The sequence below is a fragment of the Pyrus communis genome, chromosome 11, assembly GCF_041283825.1.
Source record: "Pyrus communis isolate YQ-2024b chromosome 11, ASM4128382v1, whole genome shotgun sequence".
NCBI classification, from domain to species: Eukaryota; Viridiplantae; Streptophyta; class Magnoliopsida; order Rosales; family Rosaceae; genus Pyrus; species Pyrus communis.
This window is the reverse complement of record NC_142575.1, coordinates 12,399,433-12,413,029: the sequence shown is the minus strand read 5'-3', so window position 1 is coordinate 12,413,029 and position 13,597 is coordinate 12,399,433. Positions and strand designations below refer to the sequence as shown.

The window sequence follows — 13,597 nt, the reverse complement described above, 5'->3', positions numbered from 1 at the left end:
GACTGGGCTTTGTGCCTTTGAGATTTGATGCGGCTTTGTGCCATTTGAAATTTGATGAGGCTTGAGTCCACTAATTTGAGGTGGTAAATTCATCAAGCTTTGTGCTTTGAGATGGTTTGCGTCCAAGACATATGAAGTAATATGCGTCCATGAGTTTGATGCCATCACCATTGTCTCAACACTTTTTGTTTTAAACCAATTGCAACCAGTGTGCCTCAATCACATCGTTGGTCCTTTTGCCCTCTATTACTCATCCCAAATTCCAACTCATAAGGTTTAAATTTGCCAAACCTATATGAACTTATGTAGGAAGTCGTGGCTCTTTCATTTAGTTTGGTAATCAAGCCCTTTTTATTTCTTGGGAATGGAACTTTCTAAATCCAAGTAGGACTCTATAAAGGATAAAGCCACATCTTCTTTTTATTTTTCTTCTTCCTGCTGCAACTTTTCTTTGGTGGGGTTCAAATCTTATATCAATTTTTCTTTGGCAAATTTTTGTTTTGCAGCAAACTTGTCCCTTTTTCTAGGGAACCACATACATGGCATCCCAATTTGTTTTTCTCTTCATCACGTGCTATTTGCACACTTGCATTTCCTTTCTTCATGGACCTTGTGAAAGCTCCAGAGATTTTGATGAAAAGAAAACTGCAACATCATGTCATCAACTTCGATTCAGCAACATGTCTTGTTTATTTGGAGCAACGATCAACTTGTGAGAAAGCCATTGTTCGCGTTACTGATTTCTTGTGAAATGGCTGCGTCTGAAGCTTGCACCTGTTTGTGAAGGTGACAAACTTCATCGAACGGTAGGAAACCAAAATCTGTTGTGCAGTAGATTTCTGCGAGCTTTCTCAAGACACGAACGGTGATTAGTGACTAAACTTGAAGTTGCCTTTTGATTATTGCCACCGAAAATGAGGAATTTTATTTCCTTCCATCTTCTCCAGCAACTTAAAAGAGTTAGGGACTAGGTTGTGGTGAAGATGGAGGACTTAAGATGTTTCTTTCTCGGCATGGAGCATGGATGACAGAGAGCATCAATCACTCTTAGGAAATTCGTGGAGCCAGCGACGATGGTGAAGGGCGTCTGGCCATGGAACATCATCTTGAACTTCGTCGAGTGGTCTAGACCACTTAGAAATTCATGACAACGAAAGCTCAGTGGAGATGGCACAGACTGCTCATTTCCTTCTTGGCATGGACGAAGAGTATGAACGGAGGGCACCACTTTGAAGAGAGCGAACATGAGTCCTCCACTTTGAATCTTGTTTCTCCAGGTAAAGACTGCATCTTTCATGCTTCAAACGGTGTATCTTTTTCTTCTCTGCATTTTATTTCTTGATAGGAGCATATTTATGAGACTTTGTTAGCCTACTTCCTTGAATTTAGTGAGTTAGTTTATATTTATTATAGTGTTTTAAGCTATTTTCGTGTGTTTGTAGGTCCAATTGGCAAAGGTGGCAAGAAAAGGCAATTTGGAGCATTTTAGAGCAGTTTTGGGCTTGGAATGGATAGCACATGCATGGAGCAAGGTGGATGGACGTTTTTGAAGATCAAAAGAGGCTAGGAATGTGCTTAACAGCTGGATGAATTAATTCAAGACTTGGAAGATAAGGAATCAACTATAAAGAAGGAAACATTATCCAAACAATCTTATCTTATCCAAACCTTATCTTATCTTATCATATCCTAATATTTTCCTACCTTAATTCCAGCTGCAAAGGGGACTCATTTTCACATTAAATCACCTAAATATCAGGTCCTAGAAGCCTTATCCTCAGTCCTAAAATCTCCACCGCACCACCATTTCTAGAAACCTAGAAATCTGCCGTGTATCCTATTCCCTTTCCTCCTAGGATTGTGCTATCCTTCTCCTTTACAAATTATGTTGTGCAATCTTTTTCCCTTCAGAAATTGTGCCACATCTAGCCCTATAAATACCACTTAGTGCCACATAATTCTACTACCACATACAAGAGCCTAAAATCAGAAAAATACACTTTGTGCCGTGCAAGAATAAAGGAGAAGAGCTTGGAGCCGTCCTTGCCATTCAAGACCTTGGGTTGCTGGAGCGTTTCTAGGTGTATTTTATCCTTAGTTTTAGTCCAATATTTATTTTAATGTGGTTTTCAGTTATGATAGACATGTGGAACTAATTTCTTTTTAGTTAGAGGTGAATTCAAAGTCATGAACATATATGTGATATGAATTGATTACATCCAGTTATTGTTTCATAAAATATGAATGTGATTTACTTATCTGTTTGATTGATAACTTATTCTTGTATGTTGATTAAGGAGGCCTACTTAGTTTACATGCATGAATTTGATGCTAAAATATAAGGGAATTTCACCTAATAATTATAAGCTTATATTTACAAGTAGTGGAGGTTGCTAGTCACGTTCGCGTTATGTAAATTCCTGGCAGGAGTATCATGTTTTTCATAGTTACGAATGCCATGTCAATGCTTATGATTTTCATAGAACTTAATGATCTTTGATATGTATCTCTATCATGCAGTTCATATAGGGAACTTGATAAGAATAATTTGATTGCATCGCTGAGTCCAATTCAATGAATTTAGGAAAATCTGATGGTTAATTTGTGCAGTTCACGGTTAACTTAGGGCATTGTCATTCATTGTTTATTGGAATAATAACTGGAAAACGATTTGTATGCATATGTGTCATGTGTGGAGAAGGACCCTCTAGCTAGCCTTTCACCCTTTAATTCACCCAATTTCGTGCAACCTTTAGTTTGTTCCTGCAACCTACCTAGTTTTAGTTAAATTTGTCAAAATAACCCCCATTTAGTATTCTGAATCTTTTTAGTTTAATTTTTGTCCAAACTTCTCTTTAGTTCATGTTTTGAGTCAATTTAACTTAGTTTTGTGTTATTTGAGTCAGTTTAGCTTGTTTTGAGTTGGTTGAGTCTAGTTTTTTATTTTTGAGTTAAATAAGTGTAGATTAGCATCCCTTCTAATCCCAGGCCTAGAACGATCCTTACTTTCACATACTACAACTATCAAAAAGAGGATTTTAATTTGTGTATTAGTTTCCACCACATCATTTCTCCGCTTATCAACCACGTCTTTGGCTTCGTGTTCTGTTGTCTTTTCTCTTTCTACAGCTGTGTCTTTGAATTTCATCTTTGTATTTGCTTTCTCCGTCCCTCGCTGCTATTGGCTGCGTCTTTGTTCCTTATGGCTTGCTTGCTGCCCGGTGTTGCTCCGTTGCAGTTGCTGCCTGCTGTTGATATCCCTGCTCCTTCGGCGCCATTGCCATTGTTAGGCGGTTGTTGCAACAGAATCCGCGAGAGGGAAGACACCACCCTATTTTTGCTTCGGGAATGAGAGAAGCAAAAGGCTTCTCTTCCTCCTACAAATTAGAGAGAAACTAACAGCAAGAAACTTAAAAAAAAAAAAAGTGGATCTTTACCTTTTAAATTTGTTGGTTTTCCCCTTGCCGCAAACTCTTTGCTCTTTTTTTTTTCTTTTTTTATCTTTATGTTTCTCCCTTGCTTTCTTGCTTTGTTCTTCTTTGCCATCCGTTCTTCTCTGTTGTCTTCTTCGTGTCCTGTTCTTCTTTTTTTTGTTCCCTTATTGTCGATTTCTTTGTGCTTTTGCAGTCAATCGCCCCTTTTATAGACTTAGGGTGACAAGAATAGTGGGGTGAGAAAATGGGTAGTTTTTCACCAACTCCTTTTGCACGTTGGAGGAACCATTTTAATTGCCAACATCATCTCCACTTTCCTTGAATTGAGGAACCATTTTTTTTTTCACCCCAACACAAGTGAAAATGAATAATATTGGACTGTTGAATTGAGTGACAATCAAGGTCTAAAATATCGATATTATCGGCGATAATATCGTTTTTTTTAGAAGACGATATTTTCACACTTATCCACTTAATTATCGTCAATATATTGATATTTTTGTCGATAATATCACGATATATTGCCCAAAAATACTTGAAAAATGCTAAAAAATCTCAATCTTGAGCATAGAGGGATTCGAATCCCTCCCATTTTACTCCTTCAACACCTTGACCACCATATCACTTATGTTTTTGTGAAAATATGCTAAAATATTTATATACATGGTTTTGTTTTGAATTCTTTTTGCAAGAAACAAATTTGCACCTGACAATGAATCTTTGACAATTTCTTTTCAAGTATCTACTTTTAGCACATAGAGATGATGAAGATAGTGAAAATTTTGAACCTCATAGGAACTCTATGTGGTACTAAGTCACTCGTGTATCTTACCATGCAATGTATAAAGTGTAAAATATTGTACTAATTTATTATATATAAATGATTATGGTGTGTTTAAACTTCTTTCATTAATTACTACATATTTTCTACACTTACAATGTTTGCCAGCTTGCTATATAATCAACTTAAATCAGTTAAATCCATCATGCAATGCATTTTCTTCCAATTTTTTGTGATAAACTAATAGATAATTGACTAAATAAACATCCTGCAAAGTTTCAATAAAAATTTCCAAGTTTTTCTTACAATTTCCGTGATTTTTATTCAATTTTTATCGATATCGATAATATCCCGATATTTCTATCGAAATTTCCGTGTTTTTGGACTACTGATATTTCCGATATCATCGATATTTTAGACCTTGATGACAATTGAGGCATGTCGGAAGAGATTAGGGGCTCATAACCAAATCAAAATCTCCCATGACTGACAATGCTAAAACAAAATTTCGGCGAATATGTAAAACCCTAGACGCTAAAAACCAATTCTTGGGTCCTCGGTTCAAATTTGGACCAAATGTGGTCTGATATATAAAAGCCCAAACCTTTACAGGCCTGGCCCAAATTCTCCTTCATCCTTTTCGTCAAACCTATCAAGTTTATTTGAGACGAAAAGGCTGGCCTTCGGCCTTCCACCGTCATCAGAAGGCATGGAGATTCCAAGGTCGTCGTCAATGGCGCTTCTACTACTATCCATCTTCATCCTCCCAAACTTTTTCTGCCTATGCAGCGCGATCGAGTCGCCTCAGTACTCCGTGGTTCACTCGGAATCCGACTTCGAGATCAGACTCTACAGACTAACCCCCTGGATGTCTGCTCCTGTTACGGACATCTCCTTCGAGAAAGCCACCAAAAATGGCTTCCACAGGTATTTTACCCATTAACCCACCTTGGCGTTTTTTATTTTATTTTCTGGGTTTTTATTTTCGTTAATTAATTGTGAATATCCGCCATGAAATTCCTTTGTAATTGATCGTTTGGTTCTCTTTTTCGGACCAATAATTGTTAAATACACACCATGATTTTCTCTCCGCACCCAGTAATTGTTAAATTTATATATGTTTGCTCAGTTTATGGTCCTTGCATGTTATACAAATTCAGTTCTTTGAGCTGTAAGAGTAAGAGGGAATTCATACCGTATAATGATCTATTCATAAGTGATATTTTGATAAATTTCTCGGAACTAAGGTGTAGTCTTTGGAAAACAGTAAGATTTTGTGTTGTTAAGTGGAGAAAATCTGAGAGATGCTAAAAGAATCGAAGGCTATTTGAGATAGTTTTGATTTTCGAAATGGGAAGTGTTATTGGCACTCCAAAAATCTCATTCTACACTTCTCACAAGTGTATTTTTCTTTCTAAATATAGAAAGTTTGGAGTGTAGAATGAGAATTTTGGAGTGCCAATAACAATTCCCTTCGAAATAAGGCAAGATATGGTGAAATCATTTCTTCAGATTATAATCTTAGGGTGCCACTATTCCGGGTTCAGTTAGGCTCAAGCTCGATATATTTCCCATTTCTCGGTGTCCTTGTATCACCTTCACAATCATGTGCAACTTCTTTTAGCAACAGATACATTGTTTTTTACTTGTAGATGAGTCATGGGTGTGTTGGACCATTGCCCGTGAGTATCCGTGGGTAGCAGTTGATAAATGTGGATCCTCTTGTGAGTCCCGCATACATCAACGGCTAGCAGCCGCTCAATGTGTTGGTGACTGTCCAAAATAAAGCTTTTAATATGTACTAATTTATCAACTTAATCCTCACTTACTGGAAAATATGCAGTTTATTTGTTAACAACGCTGCAGGAGCACATAGCATACAATTCGCTTATATATGCTTTTGCTAATGTGTAAACTTGGTTATCCATGCTTTCTTTCGTAGTTGGCTAGTTGGCTAGTTGGTTACTGTCAATACTTTCCTCAGTTTATTTTAATTTTAATTGTCCGTTGCACTTTGGTAATAGTTTCCCGACCCATTAACTCACAGACTGTTCCAGTACATCCAAGGTGCCAATTTGAACTTCTCTCGGATTGCAATGACAGCGCCTGTTTTGACAAGCATAGTCCCGGGAGCTGGCCCCCTTCACTCGTCGGCCTATTTTGTCAGATTCTACTTGCCTACGAAGTTCCAAAGTACCCCTCCCACACCCCTCCCCGAACTCAACTTGAAATCCTACACATGGGACAGTCATTACATTGCCGTCAGGAAGTTCTCTGGGTTCGCAAGAGATACAAACATTGTGAAAGAGGCAGAGAAACTCGCCACCAGCTTGAGCAGGTCTCCATGGGCAAACTCTACATCAGCAGAAAGTAGCTACGCTTACTCGATTGCACAGTACAACTCCCCATTCCGATTTATTGGTCGTGTGAATGAAGTTTGGGTTGATGTCAATGCATCTGGAGTGGATGGCTATAAATCCAGCGAAATAGCTACGTATTGACATTCTGCAGTTCATGGGCATATATCGAATCTTGGGTTGTTAACTATACTCGAATGTGCTACATCTTAGTTTCCATACCTGTATCGGTATGTATATATGAATATGATGACTGTAACCGTTGTGCAGAATATGCAGTCCGTTACAAGGTGTACTTCGAACAAATTCTATGTTGAGTCCTGTTTCAGGATGGTGTCTGTATAGTGGGAATAAATGCAAGGTATTTTCGACCTTTACGCTGTCAAAGTGCTATTTCGGAGAAAAAGAAGGTGTTGTCTGGAGTTATAATCGTATATGACAGATTCCGGCAGCAGATTTAACGAAAAACAAAACCGATGCATGGATTTTCTTAAGACCAATTAACCACGAACCCAATTCGATTGACCAAAATTGACAAATACATAGATTTGATACGATCAGTGAACTATTAATCGTACTTAATTGACCAAAATTGACATTAGCATACACTTCCTAAGACCAAATGACCATGAATACTGATTCGATTCACCAAATTATTGACCAATTCGAATAAATAACCATGAATATTACTTGTCACAGATTTCTTTCGGGGCGCTACGCTTGTCTTCCATGGATTTGGTCTCGGTGGCCGTGCCATACGTACTCATCAGTCCGGCGGCATATGTATACCGCATTGTTGCCCTGGTGACGGCAGTACCGTGCAAAGCAGAGCCGGCTTTAGGCAGGTGTGAGTTTCACGGACAGGCCCCAAAATATTTTTCTTATCTAATAAGTAATAAATATATATACATATAAATATTATATAAAAATAATTTATATAAAATATTAGTCAGAGCAAAAGAAAATATTAAAATATTATCCTACAGGCTACACAAGCCTACAATTCTCACGGCTCCACCAATTTTTTCTCAAAGCCCCCCCCCACCCCCCCCCCCACCCCCCCCACCCCCCCCCACCCCCGCCTATTTTTCACATTGGTTAATAATAATGTGGTTCAAATTCATCTTTAGCGATAATCGAACCTAAGACCTCTCACTTATAAGTGAAGTTGAATACGACTAGACCGTAGTACTAAGTGACAACTATTGTTTCTTGACAAAAAAAAAAAAGATCATTTTATAAATTTCACACAAAATCCCGAAATATTAGAGACAACCCTGGTGCAAAGACATAGGAACTCAAAACGCCTGCATGCGAAACCAACAAAAACAAATAAAAAAATATGAAGACTATGTTTGATTGCCAAGAAACTTATACGTACAGAATGAAAAGGAAAAAAGAACTATAATATATTAATATACGTACGGCCGATGACGTTACGGAGGCGGGGACGTCGCAGTTGGTGTAAGGCAAGGCGCTATTGATCTAAGACTTGAGCATGTCATTAAAAGTAGGTCTGACAAATGGATTGTGTTTGTCGTATTTGTATCATTTTCATATCATACCCGTTATCTTAACCTGCTCCTAACAGGTAGCTTGATTCGTTAAAGGGTCGTGTCATTTCGTATGAGGTCATGTAAGAAATTTGCATGCCTAATGTCTAGATCTGTTAAACGATATCTTATTGAGTTCTTAACAGATGACGCAATAATAACCTGACTTGTTAACGGATTCTTAACGGGACACTTTGTTAATGTCTTGACTTGTTAACAGGTTGATCTAAAATTTGTTATATTCGTGTCAAGTTACCGAGTCATGCACGAAATTGTCAGGCCTAATTAAAAGTACACAAAAAGATCCAGTCTCCTTAAGACAATACTGATGGAGGAGGAACCCATGTAACACTTTAAAAACTACAACTTATTTGTTTTACATAATTAACAAGTTGGTAAACCATGGAAAAGGATCCTCTCCGGATCCACTTTGTGTTCCTACCTGTTCATCGTACATCGTGCGCTCAGTTTTCGTCAGGTACTATTTGTGTTTAATTTTAAATAAAAAAATCAAATGATTTTTGACCGCACGATGCACGATGAATAGCTAAGATGTGAGGATCCCTAAGATCCTCACAATTTGGATTCGAATGGAATCCAAATCCGTAAAGCATTGCTCATTTCACTTGCAATTTTTGTAGAACCTCGTAAAAAGTGATGTATTTTGTCATATTGATGGTCCACCTCTTTGCAAGGTAGAGCGTCCTTGTTCAAAGCACAAACAAATGAAGATAGGGGTCGTTGAACCCAAACTAAATTGCACATCTCCGCTCTAGCATGCGACGCCACGTAATTCGCCGTTCTATTGGTTAATCTTGGAATCCAAGACCAGACACACGAACTGAAGTCTTCACCTCCCCTGTGAATCTCCCACAAGGTTGGGAAGACTTCCCAATTTCCTTGGTCAATACATCCATTCAGCCAAGAGATAGTCTCTTTTGAGTCCGACTCCACCACAATATTCGAGAAACCCCTATGCTTGGCCATCACACATCCCTTTAAAACACCCTTTGCTTCAGCCACCAATGCATTAGAGGCCACGATCTGTCTTCTACGTACTGCCAAGTAGCGAGAAGAAAAGTCCCGGAGTACGACACCAATATGGCAACACCCAACCCCCTTCCTCCAATTGGCATTGACGTTAACCTTCACCACATCCTGCATCAGAGGAGACCAAGAGGGAGAAGCTCCGACACCTTCATCTGTCGCAGTCTTCACGATCTTATGCTCTGAGCATGCCTCCATGTAAGAAGAGGCAGCCATGGAAGTAGCAAACACAGTTTTCGATGGAGATGGTTGTCAAGAGTGCAAGTCCGCGTCGCACCTAGCTTTCCATATAGCCCAATAGGTGAATGTGATATAAGACATTTTTTCCTCCTATCCTCATTCCGTCCCGGGTCATTGTGCCAGACCTCCTCAAGCCAAGAGTGAAGAGTAGACATCGAGCTTTTATGAACCCGCAACCCCAAGGCACCCCTAAAACATACTTGATCCACCCAAGGGCAGAAAAGTGAGACCTGTCCAATCGACTCCTCTTGCTCAAAGCAAAAAAGGGCAAAAAGGTGAAGAAGCACACCTACGTCGGAAAAGATTTAACTTTGTAGCGATAACGGCATGGATAGCTCTCCACATAAAGTTCTTAATTTTGGAGGGGGTTATAATAGACTATATCCTTTTTCCATACCCCCAAATCAACAAGTGTTGAGGAAGAGGGATGTAGATTCTACATCCGCTGGGTAGTATCATGGATTTAGTGATACCTAGATATTACCGTGTATTAACTTCTATGCTCATGTGGCCAAATCAAATGATCCCTCTGTTCACCCACGCCAATTGGAGTATCAAGACCCATTAGTCTGTCCTCGTTTTCCACATCCATCACAATTGCATCCATCCATTAAGTTCAGGAGGGGGAATCAATAAGAGAGGAAACCCGCCTCAAGAGATCCACCTTAACTCCCGGAGTCGGAGCCGAGTGCCCAACGTCTAAGGTTGAGATCTAACGATCCACCTAAACATTAACCTACTCACTATACATAATTTGCCATTGCGCGCCCTTTGCAATAATATCCCTGCTTGCAAGAAGGCTAGCCCAGACCCAAGAGGATCTTCTTCCCTTTGGAGCTTTAAAGAAGGAACAGTTAGGAAAATATATTTCCTTGATAACTTGGGCCCACAGTGACTCGAGGTTGTGGATAAGGCGCCAACACTGTTTTGCCAATAACGATAGATTGAACTCTTTCAGGTTCCGAAATCCCATACCCCTCCTCCTGTTTGGGCAATCACAATGACTCACGGCTCACCCAGTGGATTTTCCGCTTTCCCACCTTTTGCCGCCACCAAAATTAGCAACCGCCACATCAATATCATTGCAAATATTGATGGTCCACCTCTTTGTAATTGTATTTACTTCCACCATTTGTAATGTACGATTCTCAATCTCAAGGTGTTCATTTTTGTATGGCTAGCAACCAATGTAGTATATCTCCCAGTGCTAATGTAAGTTATGAATTTTGGTTATTTTTGTCCCTTGGCAATATTTTTCAACTCTTGTTGTTAATTTTGTTCTTTGAAACAAATATTATGTATTGTAGGAAAACATGGCTTTATTATTGGAATTTAGTCAAGGTTAGAGATCTTTTTCTAAAGAACAGAAAAACTTGGAAATCATCAATGGTCCAAAAAATGAATGTCTATTTGGGCCTATTTGGTATCGTATTAAAAAAAAAATTTAGAATTTTCAAAACATTTCCTATAACAACTTTTAAAAACAATTTTCTTTACGACCAAAAATTTGTTTGGTATGAGATTCAAAATTGTCTTTAAATTTTAATAATTAAAAAGAAAAAAAAACCTACAACAACTCTCGAGGATTCAAAAATTACTACTGAATTCAATTGGACATGTAAAGAGATCCAAAGAAAGGGTTGGAGGAGATGGAGACGAAAGAAAAGAGAAAAATAGGAGAGGTTCGGAATAGAGGAGAGAGGTTTGGAATAGAGGAGAGAGAAAGAAACGAAAGAGAGGAAAAGAAAATGAGAGATAAAGATAGGATAGAGATAGAGAGCTGCCAGATAAAGATCGGAAGTGAGAGGAGAGGAGAGATAAAGTAGTGCTTTGGAGTTTAAAAACTCACTTTTTGGGTTTTCTAGAAGTAGGCTAAGTTTTGGGAATTTTAACGAAAAGCTTCTGGTACTGTTCACTTTAACGAAAAACCACATTTTTACACTAAAAAGTTAATCTTGGTACTATTCACTTTACCCTTTATTTTGTCCTTATCGTTAAAACTCACAGTTTTCAAGCCTTTTTTTTTATTAGTTTTCCTAATTTTTAAGTTAGTTTTGAGTTCAGTTTTTTTAAAACAATCCAACCAAACAAGTATTCAAGGTGTAAAACTTAAAAAGTGTTTTTAAGTCTAAAAATTTGGATTCAAATAGATCTCCAGATTGAATAATTGGTTTACAATACGCTTTTAGAGAGTCTTTTCTTCTCGGATTCCAGCTTTTTACTTTTCTTATAAAAGGCTTTAGTACCAAACAGACTCTTAGTTACCCAAACAAAGAATTATTGACTGTGAATCCCAAAAGCCTGGCTTAATATTATTGGTATATTTTCACATCTCTACTATTGATTATATTGACACCGCTATGGACATTACATTTCTTCATTATTCTTTTCCATGTCAATTTTTGAAATAATTGTTCGTGTAAAAAAACTGGCTAGGTATGCTATTCATAACCTTCTTTTATGTTAGCAAGGAAACCGTTGCCATCAAACTCGCCAGGTACCCAGTCGTAAACAACCAAAGGAATAATTGTCTTGCTTATTCCTTTTTTTATGTAGATTCCTATAACGCGGAATAGGATAAATGCTTACCAATAATCAAAACAAAGACAGTAGTGGGAGCGGTGTTCTCGTAGGGCGTAGGAAAGATGGTGACTGAGAAAGGTAGGTGAAGGAAGGAGGAGACGACACAAGAAGAAACGCAAAAGTTTCATGTTTGCTAGGTTTTATGGTATTTCCTTCTTTTTTTTTTTTTTTTTTAAGTATTTTTTATTGAATAAAAATTCATATCAGTTCAAATAATGTGGCTGTTCACCTAAGATGCCACTTAAGATGATACTAGCCTCTTATCATACACTTATGTTAATTTAAAGTTTTTTTCCATGGTTTTTTACAAAAAAAAAGGAATTTAAGTTTTTCTTATTTAAAATTTATTTAGAAATAAATTGGAAGTCAAGCATAAACCACCCATTAATGTGGGAGATTTTTGTTTTTGTTATTTTTTTTTTAAGTTTTAAATTCATTCACAATTAAAATGTGTTGAATTACTTTAACTCTTTTTAATTCAATTGTAATTTGTGAAAGTTTTGAGGGGCAATTTATGGTATTTCGAAAGCTTCATCATTTTGGGGCGCTTCATTTATAGACATAGATATAGATAACATTATGATACAAATAGATTATAAGGGTAACATGCTTGTAATACGAATTCTTTTAACTTTAGGCACAATATAACTTAATTACAAAAGATTGAGAAAGTAGGACACATTAGTGGGGGAGAAGGGGAAAATGAGGAAATAACTCTGATTTAAACTCTAATCACTTTTGGCCCACTTTTAAGATATCAGCTTTTTAGATACTAGAGACTAGAGAGACCAAAATTTTAAGTCAAATTTATAAACCAAATGATGTGTCACTCATGAAAAATAAATACGGTAATTAATACTTAAGTAACAATCCGATCATCAACAACCACATCATTTGATTTACAAAACTTGATTTTAAACTTTAACCTCCTTAGCATTATCCCAGTTTTTTTAGGAAGCACCTGGAAGTATTTTTAAGTTAGCACTTGGATTTATAATAAAACTTGGAACGTGTTTTGTGAAAAAAAAAAAATCACTTTATGCCAACGAGCTCAGAATTAAATAAAACATGGGCTAACTTTTTAATAATAGCCCACTCAACTGGAAGTGTTATTGAGTGGAGCCAGAATATGAGCCCTAGATCCAGTTCCCGTACTCCAAACAAAAACGCAGATTGGGACGGCGCGTGTTACAAATGCGCTTCATGGGAACGCGTGCGAAACAGTACCATAATCAATATACCAGTCAGAGTTATAGTTTTCTTCGTAACCGCTGCTGCAGGTAAGAGAATGCTGCCAAAACAAAGCAGGATGAAACTGCCAGTTGATGGCCATGGTCCATGCCAATTTCCAGCCTCAGCAGAGCGAGAGAGCATCTGGCGTGGAGTGTGTACTGCCAACGTGGCGTCCTGTGCTAATCGTACAATGTATACAGACGTCATAGTGTATTCGTGTCATGAAAGTACATTCCCGAGCATAACGACCCCTTTGAAGAAGCTCATTATATACACATGCAAGGGCAGGCTACTGTTACTCCACTTCACTTGATTCCTCTCTCTCTCTCTCTCTCTCTCTCTCTCTCTCTCTCTGTCTGAAGGAAGAAA

At 37.8% G+C, this 13,597-nt stretch overlaps 1 protein-coding gene across 2 annotated transcripts; it reads left to right on the top strand.

Moving 5' to 3' along the window:
* The first annotated feature begins 4,867 nt into the window (after positions 1 to 4,867).
* LOC137742435 (uncharacterized) lies at positions 4,868 to 6,945 on the top strand. 2 transcript variants are annotated; one of them, XM_088678885.1, is made up of 3 exons: positions 4,868 to 5,142; positions 6,263 to 6,733; positions 6,843 to 6,945. In XM_088678885.1, exons 1-2 carry the CDS (start codon positions 4,925 to 4,927, stop codon positions 6,714 to 6,716), a joined length of 672 nt encoding a protein of 223 aa, XP_088535011.1. In that variant the 5' UTR covers positions 4,868 to 4,924; the 3' UTR covers positions 6,717 to 6,733; positions 6,843 to 6,945. The 2 variants fall into 2 exon arrangements, with proteins under 2 accessions (XP_088535011.1, XP_068338402.2); XM_068482301.2 differs by having other exon boundaries at positions 4,869 to 5,142; positions 6,263 to 6,945.
* Positions 6,946 to 13,597: the final 6,652 nt, after the last annotated feature.

Excerpts from the sequence above, each read along its gene's own strand:
- LOC137742435 (XM_088678885.1), top strand. The coding sequence starts at position 4,925 with ATGGAGATTCCAAGGTCGTCGTCAATGGCGCTTCTACTACTATCCATC. Across the intron at positions 5,143-6,262 it reads ACCAAAAATGGCTTCCACAG|ACTGTTCCAGTACATCCAAG; the intron begins GTATTTTACCCA and ends ATTAACTCACAG.